Source organism: Rhizophagus irregularis, chromosome 10 (assembly GCF_026210795.1).
Source record: "Rhizophagus irregularis chromosome 10, complete sequence".
In the NCBI taxonomy this organism is placed as follows: domain Eukaryota; kingdom Fungi; phylum Glomeromycota; class Glomeromycetes; order Glomerales; family Glomeraceae; genus Rhizophagus; species Rhizophagus irregularis.
This window is the reverse complement of record NC_089438.1, coordinates 3527825-3547817: the sequence shown is the minus strand read 5'-3', so window position 1 is coordinate 3547817 and position 19993 is coordinate 3527825. Positions and strand designations below refer to the sequence as shown.

General features: G+C 27.2%; 3 protein-coding genes across 3 annotated transcripts; 1 reads left to right on the top strand and 2 right to left on the bottom strand.

Moving 5' to 3' along the window:
- Positions 1-7736: 7736 nt before the first annotated feature.
- On the bottom strand, positions 7737-8390 carry OCT59_002254 (uncharacterized protein; the record flags this gene model as incomplete). The annotated part of the gene is made up of 3 exons (XM_066144372.1): positions 7737-7871; positions 7924-8291; positions 8366-8390. The coding sequence occupies 3 exons, from the start codon at positions 8388-8390 to the stop codon at positions 7737-7739; spliced, it is 528 nt and encodes a 175-aa protein (XP_065995539.1).
- Positions 8391-8941: 551 nt separating this feature from the next.
- OCT59_002253 (uncharacterized protein) lies at positions 8942-12173 on the bottom strand (the record flags this gene model as incomplete). The annotated part of the gene is made up of 7 exons (XM_066144371.1): positions 8942-9397; positions 9539-9655; positions 9932-10279; positions 10360-10627; positions 10703-11365; positions 11452-12030; positions 12169-12173. The coding sequence occupies 7 exons, from the start codon at positions 12171-12173 to the stop codon at positions 8942-8944; spliced, it is 2436 nt and encodes an 811-aa protein (XP_065995538.1).
- Positions 12174-17898: 5725 nt separating this feature from the next.
- OCT59_002252 (uncharacterized protein) lies at positions 17899-18171 on the top strand (the record flags this gene model as incomplete). Its single annotated transcript, XM_066144370.1, has 1 exon — positions 17899-18171. The coding sequence occupies one exon, from the start codon at positions 17899-17901 to the stop codon at positions 18169-18171; it is 273 nt and encodes a 90-aa protein (XP_065995537.1).
- Positions 18172-19993: the final 1822 nt, after the last annotated feature.

Genomic DNA, 19993 nt, shown 5'->3' with positions numbered 1-19993 from the left:
ATTTTTTAATTTTTTAGTAATAACAATAAAATTGATCTACAAATGATCGTCAACTTTGCAATTAATATAATGACAAGAATACAAATATAACTAATAAGCTAAAGAACTTTAAAATATTTTAAATACACAGTTTAATTTAATTATTTATTATTTATTAAATTTATTTATAAAAAAAAAACGATTCTTATTGTTATATTCTAGTATTTTATTTCTACTATTTTTAACTACTAGGTTAATTCCGGCCGATATTATAATTTGACCAGAGTTACAGCTGTTTTCATAAGACCTGGGACAAAATAAATTTTTGAACCCGACCGCCGACCCACCGATCCGGTTCAGTTGTTATTTATTTTACAAATCAAACTATCAAATCAGGATCACGTGCCCAGCTAAAATACCGGATCGGCGGATCGGCGGATCGGGTTCAAAAATTTAGTTTGTCCCAGGTATTATGAAAACAGCTGTAAAACTTAAAAACATCCGGGTCAAAATCGGGGATATATCGGGTCACCATAAAAACTCCGTAAAAACTGATCCATTCACGGATCCATTCACGGAAAATGCAAATGATTCGATAAATACCGCCTTTTTACGGTAAAAGGATGGAATTTATTAAAAACACGGATCGACTTTTTTTACAGGGTTGCTTCCGTTTACTCCTCACTCTACCGCTTAGCGTCAAAAACAGGGTCAAAATAAGGTAACCATCTACAGAATCAATTACATACAAACAAACGGGATATACAATTTTTAATTTAATAGCCTATTCAGTTACCTGAAGAATTTATATATTTTTTTTCATATTAGATTATTTTGTGACTTTAACCTTGGTTTATACTATTTATATAACACTTTCTATTATATATGGTAACAAATTTTACTATACTACCTTTATTCGATAATCAAAGTATGCATGATATCATGTAAATATTTTCGCTTACATTTTAGTTCAGTTATCAAGAAATCTTCAGTTTATTAATTAAATGATACCCGGTAAACAGGAACGTACAAAAAAAAAGATAAGAATAAGGGCCAGGCTAATAGGATTTTCTGTTTAACGAGAAAAAAGAGAAAGGAGGGAGGGGGTTAAAAATAATTTAAAAATTTTTAAATTGTTTTTAATAAATGGGGGGAGGAAAAGTAATCTAAAAATTAGATTTGTCTATTGGGGATTTGTTAAACAGAAAATCAAAATTGATCCAGCCCAAATGAAAATAAAGTACAAGAATGTACGATAAACATAAAATAGAATATAATAAAGTCAGGGTTGTGAAAAATAAAAAAATAAAAAAGTGCAAAGTAAAATAAAAATATAAAGCACTACTACAATTTAAAAGTATTTTAACTGAAGAATGAAATATACGAAAATATTTGAGAAAAAAATATAATTAATGAAATTAATTAAAATTAATAACTGTTAAGAGGATTTAAAGCGTCAGGCCAACAATTTGTGAAGTTAAGTAGGAATTTTTTTGAATGGCAGATAACAATTACATTATAGAGCATGGAGTTGATGGCGGAACATTAAGAGGATGATCTGTTGTATTAGAAGTAACAATAACAACAGGTTTAACAGTGGAAGTTGATGGGTTCATTTTGGTTAGATTTGTTTTTAAGATTTTCGAGAATTGGTTTGTTTTTTTGATTTATTTGATAAGTGTGATTTGTTTTTGTTCTTGAACCTTTTTTTTTCTTTGCTTTGATGAGAAATTTTACAAGGACGAAATCAGAGGTATTTATAATAAATCGAACAAACAAATTTTAGACGTTCAAAGTTCATATAATTAAAGCATAGATTATCTTAATTTATTTTTTACTTATTGCATAGCTCATTTTTAATGTCTTACTATCTTACGTAATTTATTTTTCACCGTTATCTCTTTTCCCACGCATTGCATTGTTCATTTTTAATATTCTCCCGTTGATATTTTTATATTTTTACTTTTTTTATCTTTTGTAGTTTATTTTTAACCTTCGCCATTATCTTCTTTTCTAAGAATTAATATTCTCTCGGTGATGTTTTTATTTTTTTTTTATCCTTTATGTAGTTTATTTTTAACCTTCGCCATTATTTTCTTTTCTAAGCATTGCATTGTTCATTTTTAATAATGTTTTTCGTTTTTTTTTACCTTTACGTAGTTTATTTTTAACTTTACCATTATCTTCTTTCTAAGAATTAATATTCTCCCAGTGATGATTTTATTCTTTCTTATCCTTACGTAATTTATTTTTAATCTTCACTATTATTTTCTTTTCTAATAAGTATTGCATTGTTCATTCTTAATAATGTTTTAATTCTTTTTTATCTTTACGTAGTTTGTTTTTAACCTTTATCATTATCTTCTTTCCAAGTATTAATATTCTCCCAGTGATGATTTTATTCTTTTTTATCTTTACATAGTTTATTTTTTAATCTTCGCTATTATTTTCTTTTCTAATAAGCATTGCATTGTTCATTCTTAATAATGTTTTAATTCTTTTTTATCTTTACGTAGTTTATTTTTAACCTTTATCATTATCTTCTTTTTTAAGCATTGCATTGTTCGTTTTTTAATATTCTCCCGTTGACGTTTCAGATATAATTTTAAAATAGTACTATGCAGTCTTTACTATTTTAAAAAATCAATATGCTCGACCAATCAATGGTGATGGATTTGCGGGACAAGCAAGGGTGATCACTTCTTTTTCACATGCTGAAGTTGATCCAAATTATCCCATAGTATGTTCCACAACAATCACCTCACACTTTAGTATTTTTTATCGCAAGAAAACCTCTTTTTACAAAAATGATTTTTCGTAAAAACTCCAAAAAGTTCTTAATAAACTAAAAAAAATTTCATTCGAAAAAAAGCTGACAAGTTATGGTTTCGAAATAAACTTTAAGAAACGTATTAATGTTTCTTTTTATTATTTTTGAGTAGGTTCTGATGGTAAGTTTTTTTCAGAATGGGAGCTCGCCACTAGCTGGCGATGTCAAATGTCATTTTACCTTATCTGATGTTGACCAACCTGAGGATGACCTTGCCCGTGATGCCTAGGTTTTTCAAACGGGAACCGGATTTTCATAAAAATCAAGTGAAACAAAAATTATCAAAAAAAAGCTCTCAAAAATCGTGAGAATATTAAAACAGTAGATTCAAACCGCCTCAGCACTACATATACCGTTACGCTACGCAAATATAATAAGAGTTTAGGACCAAAAATCCTAAACTTAAACCAAAAATGGAGAAAGAAATATGAGACGCAGACAACAAAATTATGGAACGTGTTTACTACAAGGAATATTTTCACTTACGTTTCGATGTCATTCGTTCACCTCAGCAGATTCAACGATGGAATCATCTTACCAAGGGTTTGCTCAAACAGGAATGAATACAAAACGAAACCCTTCATCTTAACAGAACCAGGACTGGGACTTCCCAATCCCATAGTCTTCAAACAATTGCATCACCTCCCGTACGTGGATGCGCATCATCCTTCAGATAATTGGAGATCATTAGATCCTGACTACAAAAAAATGCAACATCGGTGGAAAAATTGGTCCGACGAATAAAGAAACGTAACAAGAACTAGAAAAAATTACCGCCTTTACCACCTGATACACCAGTCGGTCCACGTATCTATTATCATAACAACGTTTTTATTTTTTAATTTAACGAAAAAACTGTTACGAAAAACGTTTTTTTTTTCGATAAATTAAAAAATTAAAAACGTTTCGCACGTATAATATTAATCGAAAACGATCATAAACTATGGAAAATGTTACTCCCATAGTAAACGCGCAATCACACTATATCATTTCACAAAAAGACCAAGCAATCATCAATGATCTGAATGTTTACTTCCGAAAGACTCCTCCTCTGGAAACCACCTCGCACTCTACTATGAGCGATCGCTCATATACATCCGCTGTCGATTTCATAGACATGAGCCGAGCCAGCTCGAGCCAGCTCACGAGCCAGGTATATTGATCCGAGCCGATCTGCGGCTCGCAATCAATTGAGCTTGGCTTGTTCGAGCTGACTCACGAGCTATAAGCCGCTCGTGAGCTCTGAAACTAAGCAAAAATTATATTTGCGCATGTGATCATCAGCTGATTATTTTTCGCAAATTCTATATTTACAGCTGATTTCAAAAAGGTTGGACACTTAGCAAATTTTAAAGAACTCGGAAATATTTGGTAAACTCAAAATAAGGTAAAATTATACCACCATTCGTATAATTTTTACAATTTTATATCAAGCTTTACCGAATATTTCCAAGTTCTTTAAAATTGCTGTGTTCCGACCTTTGTGAAATCAGCTGTAATTTTTTTTAATTACTTTTTTTTCTTTTAGTCTACCTGTAAGACCGATCGATTTTTTTTTTCGTTAGTAATATGCATTCTTTATTAAATTTATTATTGCGTAGCACAATTAATAAGTTAGACAGAAGCAAATCATAGTATAAAATACTACCTACTAACTCCATATCAATTATGGATGTATTAACAAAGTTAATAGTAAACTATTCTATATTTTCCACGATAATTACTAACTATGGTTTTACTATAGTTCATAAAATCTTTTTATAATTTTACTATTTAAGGGGAATCTAAAGCTATTCTATATATAATTACCCACTTCGATGATAGATGGTTCGATGAATTATGTACACAGAAAAACGTGATATGTCTGCGCCTGATATATTCAGTTAATAAAAATCGACAAAAGTTTTCTTATTAACTTGCCCATTTTGGCCATTCCAAAATTTTTTTTCGAGGTTTTCTTTGAAAGAGACCTTTTTTTGGTTTGGTTCTTTTTCCAAACTGAAAATTTTTTTTCAAATTTTTTTTTCTATTTTTTTCAAACTTACTTTTTTCGGTTTGCTTTTCTTTTTTTCAGTTTGATTTTTTTTTTAAAGCCTAAAAATTTTTTTAATTTTTCAACTTCCCATTTAGGTTTGGTATTCTAAAACCGAAATTTTTTTTCTTTTTTTTCGGATTGATTTTTTTTTTTAAACCGAAAAAATTTTTTCCAAGTTTTTTATTTTTTCACCTTTATTTTCTGATTCTTATTTTTAAATAATAATTTTTTTTTCATTTAGGGTTCATTGCTGTAGTATAATCATTTTTTTTTTATTTGAATAAATATGGTTCGCATGATTTTTTTAGTTAGAAAAAATATATCCAGCCAAAAAATAATTTAAATAATTAGTATAATTAATAGCTATAAATAAATTAAACTTATATATTAATATTTAAAATTTTTTACGACCAAAAAAATTAATTATTATTTATCATGACACTTTTTTTTTAAATGGCGCATATTGTATATATTTTAATACCTAGGGTATACATTATGAGTGGCGAAGTACAGTACGTTGTGCAAAATAGAATAGGGTATACAAGTGTAAAGTGACAATCATGAAAATTAAAAATATTTTAAATATTGATCTACGACCAAAAAAAAAGTTTTTTTATTTTAAGTGACACTTTTTAAAAAATGACACTTATTGACTATTGTACATATTTTAATACTTAGGATCTCCTTTTTTCATTATTTGTTTTATACTACACAGTGAAATTCGATAAACCGGATCTATCGGTTCCACTAAAAATATCCGGTTTATCAGGATATCCGGTATAGCGAATATATTAAAAATCTATTATACTGAATTTTTTTGAAAAATTCATGCTAATAAAATTAATACACATTATATTTTAATTTTTTATCTTAGTTTTTAGTCATAGAGGTCATGAAAATAAATATAAAATATTTTAATTGAATATATAAGTAATATATAACTTTGGCCGAAATAAGATTTTTATAATTCTGGCCAAAATTAAGATTTACCGCATCACGTTACTTAAATTTTATTGGTTAATGATCACGTGACCCGGTTTATCGAATCATTTTTACTATAGCTGGTTAGAAAATTGATCCGTTTTATCGAATATCGAGCTTTTACTAGTAAACTCCGGTATATCGAAACTATTTTAATATACGTGATTTGGTTCCAGCAAAAAAATCCGGTTTAGGCCCAAATCCGGTTTATCGAAGATCCGGTTTATCGAATTTCACTGTGTATATAATAAATAAATATATATTTTTTTTATTAAGGTAAGAGTCACTTTTTAAATTTTTACGTAAAAAAATTTTTAAATCGACATAGCCACGTTATTGCTGTTCACTTGTGTGTATTTTCATTTTCATTTTATTTTATTTGAAAAAAACAAAATTCTTTTTTGTGTTTCTTTTAATAAAAACCCGAAGAATAAACCTGGTTCGTTTATATTTTCATTTAAGTTTAGATCACTTTTTCTGGGTGCATGAACCCGCAGTAAAAATATTTAATAAAATAGATATTCTTATCATAAGTAACACGTATAAATAATCAATATTATATTATATTTTATTTGTTATTTTAATTTATTTATTTCCCATCTAATGAAAAAAAAAACTTTTTACTTGATGTATGTATACATACAAGTATTCTTTTTTATGTATATATGTACAAGTCTTATTTTGTATAAGCATGTTTTTGTTCATCAAATCCGATGTAGTATAAGAAAATAAATAGTAGCAAGCAAAGGATTTTTTTTCTCAGAAAAACGAGCGTTGGAAAAGAACCTTCTAAAAAGAAAAAAAATTAGTATGAAAAAAAAGAATAGTAACAGTTGTAATATGTAATAATAATCAATAAAATTCCCGCAAAAATCAAAAAGGGATGTAGTCAATATAACAAAAAAAAGATAAAAACTGTTATCCGCCGAATTGCATATCATCTATGACTGTACTAACAATTGCAAGTAAATAAATAAAAATTTGTATTATTATAATGAAGTTGTCAAAAGAACAATTTTCTCTACAAGGAATGTGAGATGATGTGGGTAAGTCAAGTGATATTTATTTGTGAAACGTTATAATGGGTAAAAATTAAAATATCTTAAATTTAATATGTGCAAAGAACTATTTTAGGTGTCCTTATTATAAAAGTAATAAAATATTTTCATTATAATATAATATTGCCTTTTTTCTTTTATTTTTCTCATTTTTTTTTATCAGTGCGATGCGATGATCTGATTGGTTGTATCACGCGATCAGAATTTTGTGATGCGGGTCTACCTAACAGTCCTAGTGTTTGGATCCGAAGCGGTTTTATCCGGTTTTTATCCGGTATCCGTTTCGGTTAATTCAGGATGGAACTATCAGAATTACCAATTTTTTGATTCATAATATACTAAATATTCTGGTCGAAATTATAGTCTATTCAGAACTGAGATTTACAATCTTTTTTCGGCAATAATCTCATTTAAAATATTTAAGATTTTATCCGGATCAAAACACTAAACAGTCCTAACACACACTTCAGACATGCAACCACAGAAAGTTCCCTGACGTCAATACACATATCCGTGAAAAACAATAATTTTAGGATGATCTTTATCTACAGCTTCATATAAAAATATTAAATTCAAATACCGTCAGAAAAATTTCAGTAACCATTGAAATTTATATGAATATTTATTCAATCAAATAAAAGAAAAATAAAAAAGTAAAATATACATTTTAATGGAAAATAAAATATTTAGAAAATACTTATATAAAAGTATACTCTGTACTGTATATTTATATAAAAACTACAAAAATCATAAAATAATAGGCTAAAAAAAAAAACGTGAAAATTCGAAAAATTTAATTGATACTTTCGTTGGAATATTTATTGTGTAAATAACTTAACACTCGATTTTGCTTTTAATTTCGGTTTAAAATTCGGTTAAAATTTTTCCAAAAGATTTCAATGTTAAAAGTTTTGGATTTGACTTCACGTTTTTTCGTTAATTCAATCAAGTCCGGCATATAAGCTTGTGCGAATGACGAATAATAAAACTAATGAAAAAAAAATATTAAAAAAAATAAAAATAAATTTTTTTATACTCACTTCAAATTCGGTATTATGAAGTTGAATAAAGTTATGTGCCAATACATGACAATATATCGTGAACCAATAAGTCATAGCGTCAATCGTTGGTTTATTTTTACATGTTTGTTCGTGTAATTCAAGATAAAATTTCAAATTAAAAAATAACGCTCTATCACGATTAAATGCAATTGAGTTTTTACTATTATCATAAAATATGTGAATAACTTTTGGTGTAACTTCAAAGACATTCGCTTGATCTTTTAATATATATATGAATTTGCTCAATGGGACAATACGTGATTGAGATAGGATTTCTGATTGATCAACATCAGTAGGGACGTAAAGTTCAATTTTTTGTAAATTTCCAACACAGTGCATTGAATAACCTAAAATTAATAAGCCAAGTTAGCAGAAAAATTTATAGTAAACTTAATTAAAATTACATGTTGCTTAATATTACCAGGCATAGTTTCACAGTAATTCATTTTACTTTCGTCGATACAAGTTTTAATACTATTATCGCCGTTTTCAAATTAGTGCGACCCCCGCGTGTCACCCCCTAAGGAAATCGATTTCCAAAAATTTGCGAAAACCCGGAATTTTCCTGAATAACTACGTAGGAAAGGGTCAATTATTAGCAATTTCCAGAGGAAATCTTGCGAAATTCTCAGTTATAAAGGTAGTTTGCTTATAAAAAAGTGTTTACGTTACACAAAGTTTTATCACTCACTTATAAGCAAACTATTTGAATAATTGAAATTTTCCTGAGATTTCCTCCAGAAATCACTAGCAATCGGACCTTTTCTACAAAGTTATTCAGAAAAATTCCGGGTTTTCCACATTTGCGAAAACCGATTTCCTTAGGGGGTGACATGCAGGGGGTCGCACTAATTTGAAAACAGCGATAATATTGCTTTCTGAGTTAGAATAGTAAGATTTTATGGCAACTTGCAAAAAGTTTCGTAAATTTCGTGTATTCTCAGAAGAAATATCTACATCATTATGTTGTGATGGAAATGTATTTGATGTGCGCTGATCATTTTGTAATTTTGGGTGAATTATTCCCATATTTTTTAAGTTTGATAAAGGTGCTGTTAAAATTGTTAAAATAAGAAGTATTCTGATAATGTGATGTAAAAATATGATTGACTAATTGTTGTGAAATATCAATTAGATTAGAATTAGGTGTCACATAAAGAATCCATGAAATCGTGTTTTTTTGAGAAATATTGGTAGTAATATCATTTCTTTCGTTCTTTGTAATGGATCCTAACTTATAACTCGTTTCCATATATTCGATCTCTCTAACTTTTAGCTTTTTAAGCCATTTTTCATCTTTTCTAATGTATTCTTCAGAATGATCTAAGTAGAATAAGCTCGCTCGTTCTCTAATTATTCTTTGTAATTGTCGTGAATACTTTGTTTTTTGAATAGGACCATATGGAACCACGGATTTTGTCACAGATTCATGCAACGATTTACATCCAAGTTTCTAAAAAAAAAGGTAAAAAAATGAATAAAAAATTAAAAAAAATAAAAAAAAATAAAAGATTAAATAATTTAAACACACATACCTTATAAAAATCTCGCAAGTTTTTAGGAGGTGTAAATGGATTAAAAATTTATGATATACTTTATCATCATTTATGTAAATTTCTTTTACTGTTGCCAAAAAATAAAAGTCATTTCCTTTACTATCAGTTTTAATAGCAATTAGAACATCATCTTTGTTTAATTTTTTTTCTGGAAACTTATTATTAATATCATTAATTTTTTCCAAAATATGCAAATATTTTTTTGTATCATTTTTTTACATAAATTCCACAATTCATGTGATGATTTAAACAGCAATCGGTGAATATCTTTTGATAATAAATCGTAATTAACACCACATTTAGCCAAAAATTTTATTAGCATTTGTTCCGAAATCAACGCATGGAAGGAAATCATTCAATCTAAAAATAAAATAAATAAGTAGATGAATAAAATTAATATATATAATTAGGTGAAAAATATATTAAGGTACTTGCCTTTTATCTTTAAATTTAAAGTAACAATCACGTGGTTTGAAAAGGTCATCAAGTTCATTAATATTTTTGTTAGATTGACTTTCATAATTAATTGGAATAAATTCATTATCTTTAAGCTTCTTCCAATCAAAATCAGTAAAACTTTCTTGTTGTGTATTCAAATATTCAAAAACTTCTTTGGCTTTATTTTTATTTTTTGGTGGGTTCTCAATTAACATTTTTATAAGTTTTTCACGATTAGGATTTTGACGGACACCAAAATCTCCTGCTTTAGAACGTAAATCTTCACGTATAATTTTGAATCCCATTATCTTACATTCATCATTAATAAAGCATTCCGAATGCTTTGCATAAGAATTAGAATTTGAGCAAGGTAAAAATTCAACATCGATTTCTTCTGGTTTATAAAACTTTGAATATTTACTATAGAATTATCAACAAAATATTTGAAAGCTAACTCCCGAATTTTAGGATAATTTGATCTTGCTGCCAGGTTGAGAATTGTTTCAAGGTTGGGATTAATTTTTGCTAAAATTTTCAAATAATTTTCTAAATATAAATTCCATAATTTATGTGATGGATCAACTGATATTTTGGAAAAATCATACGAGGATGGTTTTTTAACACCACATTTGGCTAAAAATTCATTGGCCTTTGTACCAAAATCAACACATGGAAAGAAATTATTCAAACTAAAAAAAAAAAATATTTTTCTATTAAAAAAAAAAGATATTCATTAAAAATATTTGTATTCAAAAAGTACATACCTTTCTTCTTTGAGTTTAAGAAAGCAGTCACGTGGTTTAAAGAGTTCGTTAGGTTGAATTGGAATAAATTCGAAATCTTTAAGCTTCTTCCAATCAGAATCAGTAAAACTTTCTTGTTGTGTATACAAATAATCAAAAACTTCTTTTGCCACATTTAAATTTTTTGGTGGGTTCTCAGTTAACCCATTTATGAGTTCTACACGATTAGGATTTTGACGAACACCAAAATCTCCTGCTTTAGAACGTAAATCTTCACGTATAATTTTGAATCCCATTATCTTACATTCATCATTAATAAAACATTCCGAATGCTTTGCATAAGAATTAGAATTTGAGCAAGGTAAAAATGCAACATCGATTTCTTCTGGTTTATAAAACTTTGAATATTTAATATAAAAATTATCAACAAAGTATTTGAGAGACATCTCCCGGGTTTTAGGATAAATTGGATTTGCTGCCAGGTTGAGAATTGTTTCAAGGTTGGGATTGATTTTTGTTAAAATTTTCAAATAGTTATCTAAATGTAACTTCCACAATTTACTATGTGATGGATCAACTGATATTTCGGCAAAATCATATAAAGATGGATCTCTAACGCCACATTTGGCCAAGAATTTATTGGCCTTTGTACCAAAATCAACGCATAGAAAGAATTCATTTAGGCTAAAAAAAAAAAGAAATATATATATATTATTTTTTAAAAAAAAACGTAACTTTTGTTAAAAATATTTGAATTAACAAATACACACCTTTCTTCTTTAAGTTTAAAGAAACAGTCACATGGTTTGAAGTATTTGTTATTGATCTTACTTTCATCTTGAATCGGAATAAACTGAATATTGATAAGTGAACTCCAATTATAATTAAATCTATTCAAGTATTCAAATATTTTTTTTGCCTCATTTTTATTTTGTGGTGGATTCTCAATTAATTTCTCTTTGAGTTTTTTATAATCAGGAATTTGTCGGACACCTAATTTTTCTGCTTTAGAACGTAAATCCTCACGTATAGTTTGTAAATTCATTATCGTACATTCATCATTAATAAAGCAATCCGAAGGTCTTGCATAACCATTTGAATTTGAGCAAGGTAAAAATGCAATATCGACTGTTTCTGGATTATAATGCTTAGAATACCTTTTAAAATTATCAATAAAATATTTAAGAACCAATTCTCGGATTTGGGGATAAGTTGGAGGTGCTGCACGCTTGAGAATTGTTTCGAGATTTGGATTAATTTTTCCCAAGATGTGAAAATAATTTTTTAGATATAAATTCCACAATTTATTATGTGATGGATGAATTTCCAAATTTTCAAAATCATCTGGACTGGAGTAACAATAGATCTTCTATCAGCAGTCTTATAGGTCGAACGTAAGAATATATAATGACGTCAACATTTTATTATTGTATAGATATGGGCACGCACGAGTTAGTAATTCTCAAGCTATTCGGGATATTCTTTACGTCATGATGATGTTTTAATATTTAAGTGGTCCACCGAATACAAGCCAGTGATTGATTTGTATTCCTAAAGAACAACTTTAATAAATGGTTTCCCTCAACAACAATTTCTTTGATAACCTATTTCTTTAAAGTATTTCCTCTCTCCCTTTCCTCGTAATACTTTAGCTAAGCAACAAATAAATATAACTTAAACCGAACACATAATAATATACTCCTTCGTAAAAAAAATGCTTATTAATAAAAATAAATAAATGAAATGCTATTTTCTTTATAATTTTTTTGCGAAACCACTCTTCGGCAACCTCAACGAAGTAACCACTGGTCATTAACCATATACCCGTAATTCTTACTATTTCATGATCATTCAAAAAAAAAAATTCTACAACTGTCGCCAATATAACTACTTTTTATTCCTTTGCCACAAAACCCTTAAACTAGGTAATAATATAAAGTATTTGACTTGCTATTTCATTAACATAAGTCGTATCTAGATATAATAATACAAACGTCAGTAATGCAAAAAAATTCATCCTTAGGGCTCCGTCTGAATGGGGAATCATTTCTAGGCCTAAAATTGGGAGAGGAGTTGTTTACATTACGAAGCGACTCTTCATCCGTGGTTTCTATTTGAGTTATTGTTCGGCTCCCCTTCCGAACATCAGTAGAACCTGTTCCTCTTCTTCTGCTCCATTACAAAGGCACATTGTATTTTATCTCGTTCTGAATAATAAATTATAGAAATAGAAATGCAAATAAGCGTAAAGATTTTCTGTCGTACAGTCCATCATTGTAGGACATTTCTCTTGCATGTATTCCTCTCATGTAAACTTATATTTTAACGTAAAAAATAATTAAAATTCGAGACAAGCCATCTTCTTTGGTAAATATTATCATTATATAAAATAACAGAAGAAGAATACCATCCGATTTCGTACAAATATTACTGTGGTATGATTCTCACGTGATTTTTTTAAAAAATCATGACAAAAGCAACTTGTGTAACACCTAACTTTATTATTTATAAGAATATTTTGATATCGATGGTATTCATTATAATTATCTAATGGTTGCAATTTATTTTATATTTTTTAATATAGATGAAATTCACAATAATTGAAATCCCTGATAGAATGGATTTTTTTATATTAGTGTTTGAAGTGTTATTTAATTTTAAATAAAAAAAAAAATCATACGAAAACTGTTTGTTGTATTACAAAAAGTTAAGCAAAAAAAAAAAAATTATTAAAAATAAGAATCAGAAAAAAAAGGCGTTTTACTGTCTAGATTCAAGTATAAAAAATAATATAATATACTTATACTTATATAACGATAATAGAAAATTATACTGTATCGAATTAAATAATAAAAATTATTAGAAAAATATGATATCAAAAAAAAAAATAATTTAGAAGATCGGTTTAAAATCGAAAAAAAGAAAAAATCAAGATTATTTGAAAAAAAAAATTTTCGGTTTTAGAAAAAATCCAACTCGAAAATGGAAAGTTTGAAAAAAAAATCGGAAAATAAATTTGAATACATATATATTCTTATTTATTTTTATTTAAATATAAAATTATGGAATTACAATTTATATTAAAGTTACAGTAACTAAATATTATGTAAATATTTTATACACTAATTATTTAAGTACATAAAATTTTCACATGGATTTGTATTGTGATAGGTTTAAAAATACTTGTATATTTTATTTAATTTTAAAATAAAAACTATCTAACATATTTTATATTAAAACATGAAATTTACAAACTAATGTATTTCAATCCAAATCTATCTAAACTAGCACAAAACATGAATATTGAATAGCCTGCAATAACATGACATAACCATCCTTTTCTTAAACTTTTTAAAAATTATTTATAATAATAGGTATTTTAAAAAGTCATGATTAAAAAAAATGATTTAATATTTTGCATGATCTGCATCAATTGAAAAATTAAAGACCCTAAAGAAAAGATACAATCAGCATTTCGTTTAAAACAGTTTAACTATAGAAAATGTAAATGTATTTATACAATATTTTAAAGTAAACTGAATTTATCTTATTTAAAACTATATGAAATATGTTTGAATTTTAATTAAAAAATCTACATAGACATATTTTACACATTTACATAAAATCCATGTTTGGTCCTTAAAATTATATAAAATAGTGTTTGTAAATTTTATATAGAACTTTTCATATATAAAACATCTCCTTTCACTGCACAAAAAGTAACAATTCTGAAGGTATGATAAAATTAAGATACTAAAAAATTTGTATAATTAACTCAATTATGGTTAAAAAATATTCATTATAAATTCAAATGTCATGATTTTATTAGAAATGAACAAGTTCAAATAAATCACATTTCATATATTTTACATTTTATAGTTATAACTCCCCTTTGAAACATGAACTCTTGTTTATAACATGGTATATACCCTAAAAAATATATATAACATATATACACATATGGTACATATTCGGTATATACCAGGTATCATTTATTTACTGATTATTTTCACGTGCTCGTGCATAATGCACGTAATGCGGCCCTGTGCGGAATTTTTTCGGGTGTTGGCGTTATTTTTAAATCTACTGCGGTCCGAAATGAATTAATTTAATATGACTGCGATCCGCAATTGACCTTAAACTATTGTTATTTATACATTTTTTTTTTTTTTTTAACGAAGTCAACTTTATTTAGAAATAAGAAAAATTACAAAAAAGGAAAAGATCTACATTATATAACATTTAGTAAAGAACACGATCGAACTAGTACTATAATATTATTAGGGACTTAAGATTTTATGTTCAAAAGAACTATCTACCATCCTGCTCACCCAAATAGGTTCACTAAACTATCCGCATAACTACTACTATTCGTATGGACTTCGGTAATGTTATATAAAAACTCACCACAACTCCTTTAATTACTACTACAACATCAAAAGATAATAAAAATAATACTACGAAACACTACCGTAATCAACAATATTATAGTAATCTATTGTATTACCCCCAAAATAAATATGACTTTGAAGACTTTGTAGATTAAAGTATTTCTTATTTTTTGATTTACGCGTTTTGTCAATAAACTGCTCTTTACCAAAATGTTGTTTTTTAACATTTTTATCAATTCCCAAACCTCTATCAATTTCATTAAGTTTATTACACCTCACTTTCCAAAAAATCATAGATTTATCCAAAATTTCATTCCTAAAATTATATGACAAAATTTCAACTTTTGATTTCGTAGATAATAATTGTTTAAAAAAATTAATTAACGAACAAGGAAAGAAACCTTTAATTAAATCTATGAAAGTTATGTGATCCTCTGATACTTCAAGTTTCCAAATATCATTGAGATTTTTAATATGTTCAAGAGTAATATGATTAATAGGATCTAAAATTTTATTAATTTCTAAAAGAAGCCAATTTTGTACTCCTGAAATTAAATCATCCATATCCTCTCGTCTTTCTTCACAAAACCAGATATGATTGAAATCTATTGTTATTTATACATACAACTGCGGTCCGGAATGACATTAAACTATCATCAATCTATTTTATTATTTTAAGTATATGGAAAATGATCGACTCCCAATTTAGCTAGAAAAAATTTCACAATGGGTGGGAACGGAATAATCTAGAAATTTTAATTTTTATAATTTTAGACTTGCGTTTTTAAATTTATATTAATCATTTAATTAATTCTATAAGGGGAAATTTTCATTTAAATAGACTTTGAAAGTATTTTTGTTTGAAATTTCTTTCTTGAAATTTTATTTTTTTTATTTTATTTCAAACTAAGGAAAATATATTTTTATTTATTAATAATAAATTTTACTTTCTGCACACCAGCCGGTGGCAATAATTTAACAAATCAAGGTGCCACATAAAATATTTGGAAAATTACCGAATTTTCCATAGAAAGTTTAAGCGGATAACGGAATTTATTTTTTTTTACGTTCATCCTCGAAAATGGATATTCTAATCTTGTGTCTAGTATAAAATCAAATTACGTTTATTATGTGATTATTAAAATTCTTTTTCCGGAATTTCCCGAAACCTTCTATAATCGGCAAACCGCCGAAGTTTTATCCGTTAATGTAAAACATTTTCAGGGGAGTATTGATTTCGCCAGAACTTGTGTACTTATATGTAATGTTACACCTTTAAGATTTTTTATTATTATTTAAACGGCGCGACAAAAAACAATATGAAGTACGGACTTATTGTACTCAAATAAACTAATTAAATTGATCAAACCTTTTTTTTTTGACAAAGCAGCTAACATATCCCTTTTGTTATTTTTTTTTCCGAAAAAAAAATACAAAAGCAAATAAAAGCCCTTATAAAAAATTTTTGTCGGATATACTTCAATTTTTTCCGAATTTATTGAAAATACTCCGATTATACTGATAACATTACGATTATATTTCAAGTTAAAATTTAGAAGTTTTAATATGATAAAAGTATCAGGAAATACTCCGAAAAATTTTGAAGAGAAAGTGATCCCGTGACTAAAATGATCTACATCGCCAAAATAAGCTAAATTTGTACCACTTAAATACATAATAGAGTGTCTTTGCGTCCTTATTTTCGTGAGAAATTCCAAAACAATGACTTGCGCAAAAGGAAAAGCCCATAATAAATTCTCATTAGACTTATGAAATAATGGTGTATATAATATTAAAGAATTACAACATCCTCATGTAATTTTTATTGTCAACAATTTATAAAAATAAAAAAAAACTAGTTTTTGGAGCATCCTAGAGGGAATGGAAGACCTAAAATAAAATTACCACAAGTGCATTCCATACACTCAGTCAATATGTAAGGCATGATACATCTTTTTTTACAAGAACTTTAGCAAGAAAATCGAAAAATACAGGTGAAAAGTATAATATAGAACAACTAGAAGTCATCTTTCAAGTGTTGGTTATGTAAAAAAAAACTTCCCAAAGCAACTCCTATGTTAATCAAAGCACACAAGCAAAGACATGTAGAGTAGGAACAAAATAATATTATGACCAATGGGAAAAAATTTTATCTGCTGATAAATCAGCCTTGCAACTCTTTAGTGACACTGTTAAATATTAGTATAAAGAGGAAAGACCTGTTTATTGTACGTCTGAAGATTATATAAAAAATTATGGCGTGGGCGGTCGTTTGTGAAGGGAAAAGCAAGTTTATTTTGTTTCAGATTATGAACATCGAGATTTATGCAGAAATTTTTTGCACACGTGCGGTCGTTTGTTGGTATTTCCAACAAGAAAATTACCTGCATAATAGTCATTTTTCTAAGCTCAGTCTAAAAGAAAATTTATCAGAAGTTTCAGGGTGGCCATGAGATAGTCCCGACCCAAATCCTATTGAATTTATAGGATATCACAAAAAATAAGGCGGAAAGCGAATACCAAAAAAATTTTAATTATTTATGATGGAGTAATACCAAAATACTCTAAAAATCGTTCTAATCGATATTTTAAAGTCAACTAGAAGATGTTGTAAGTTAATTATTGAAATAATGGCGAATGTGTATAATATTAAATTTTTTTTAATAAAATCAGCTGATCTTAAGCTTTAAAATACGTAAATTCACACGTTTTTTTTATTATAATCGAACGTTAATGATCAAAAATAAAATTCTCATTTTTTTTGTCCCACGCACACTGTATTCCGATTTGTATTAAAATTGAAAATGTTCCGATTATATCCCGATTATGAGTTATATGTCTACAAAAAGAGAAGGTTACACCTTATTGAAATATATTATAAATAAAAATATATTAAATAAATTGATTAGCCTGGCGGATAATGAAAGATTTGAAGAAGCCTTAGAGTTAGAAACAAGGCTCAATTTACAGATGGCTAAAATAGATGATTTACGTTCTAAAGTTGAAGTTTATAACAACTTAAATGAGGTTGTGGAGCGATTAGGAAATCAACCTCTAGATATAGAAAGAATGAATCGATTTTTAGAATGGAAAAAATAGGCTGAATTAAGAATAATTAAGGAATTGAAGGTTGTGATTTTGGTAGCTGATCCCGTAGGCTCACAGTAGACTATATAGACTAAAAGTAAAAAAATTTTTTTTAACGTTTATAATTCACAGACTTTTAACCCTTAATTTTTCTCAATTTCTAGTTTTAGAATTAAGTATTTTATCACACTTTTTTTTACAATTACAAATTTGTTTAACATCATTCTACATATGACAGTATTTACATGTAGAGCCTTTTGGCTAAAGAAAAACACGATCCTTTTAATAAAGATGAATACCTCTATTTCTCCTTTGTCCTTCGGGTAAGTTTTTTATTTTTCTTTTCTTATGATTCGTTTAACCTGGTTTATTGGGATATAGTAATTTATTATTATATTCTAGGTATTTAGTTTAGTATTATTGTTTTAGTTTTTACTTTTAATACTGTAACTTCAGGTCAAACTAAAGGCATATGTGTAATTTCTAACAAAAAAAAAAAAAAATATCGAGTATCAACTAAGTCAATTACTCAAAATAAAACGTGGGAATATTATCTGTGATACAATAAGATTAATATATTCTGTTTATTTTATATCTCAAAAGACAATGTTACCTTAGTCCATATTGTTATCATTGATAATGTTGAATGAGCTATCTTGCTTTTATTGTTTTAATAAAAATAGATTAAGGTTTCGATAATCCTTGCAAATCTTTTTATTTAAATAGCTAGTTATTGACTTGTAGTATCAAAGTATGTATCATTTAGAATGTTATTTAATAAATAAACGAGATAATATGATAATGAGATAATAATGCGCGTAATTTTATAGATATGATGTTAAATGATGTTAAATGATGTTGCAATTTAGTACGTATTCTAATCACAACCGTACTAACTATGCATATAAACAATAAGAATATATTTTCATACGTTACTTAAATTATTTTATTTATATTATATAATCCAGTTAACATATTGTTGATCATTGTCCGAAATTTTATATGCCAAAAAAGGATATTTTAAAGCGCTCCTCGCTGCTAATGTAATGTGATACGAATTTCTGTGAAACTTTAAGATATTAATAATATAGGATATCTAGATGGTCTCCATTCCTAAATATTGACCATAACCATCAAAACAAAAAAAAAAGATGGATAAGATGGCGATGAGCCATCGGGAAATAACGTACTTTCGGAAAATCTTAATATTTTATAATCGAATTTGGAAATCTTTGATCATTATTTTGTGTTATTGTTTAAAAATCTTGTTTACAAATAATCATTGCAATGTTACACCAGGAGGACCCCTGCAGTTTTATAAGGCAACAAATCAATTTATAAATCCCATTTCTGTACACCAAACTTTTTGAAAATTCAATTTCTATACGAGGAACTTCGCAAAAATTTTTTATATTATTAAGAATACTTGGATTTTCTTGATTATTATTTTTTTTTTTTGATTTCATCAATGCTACACTTCTATCTATGTAAATTCGTCTAAAAATGCTAAGATTCATATTTATGATTAAATTAATTGACAAAAAAAACATGATAAAAAGTATATTTATATGAGTTTTGTACGTCGAACCCCTAATTCTGGAGTAAATATATACGCGGAGGTAAAAATTTATTGTAAATTTGTACGCGGAGGCAATTCAAGGTAAATCATTGTTTGTTTAAACTTCGGCCAACTTTCATATCTGTACAATAAGAACCGCAGAACTTCAATACTATCCGTATAACGATGTATTCAGGGGCCTTGTTACACCTTTTAAGGTTTTTTTTATTCCTCCTTTTTTAAGTTATTTATTTGGTCCTTTAATTATCGAAATTT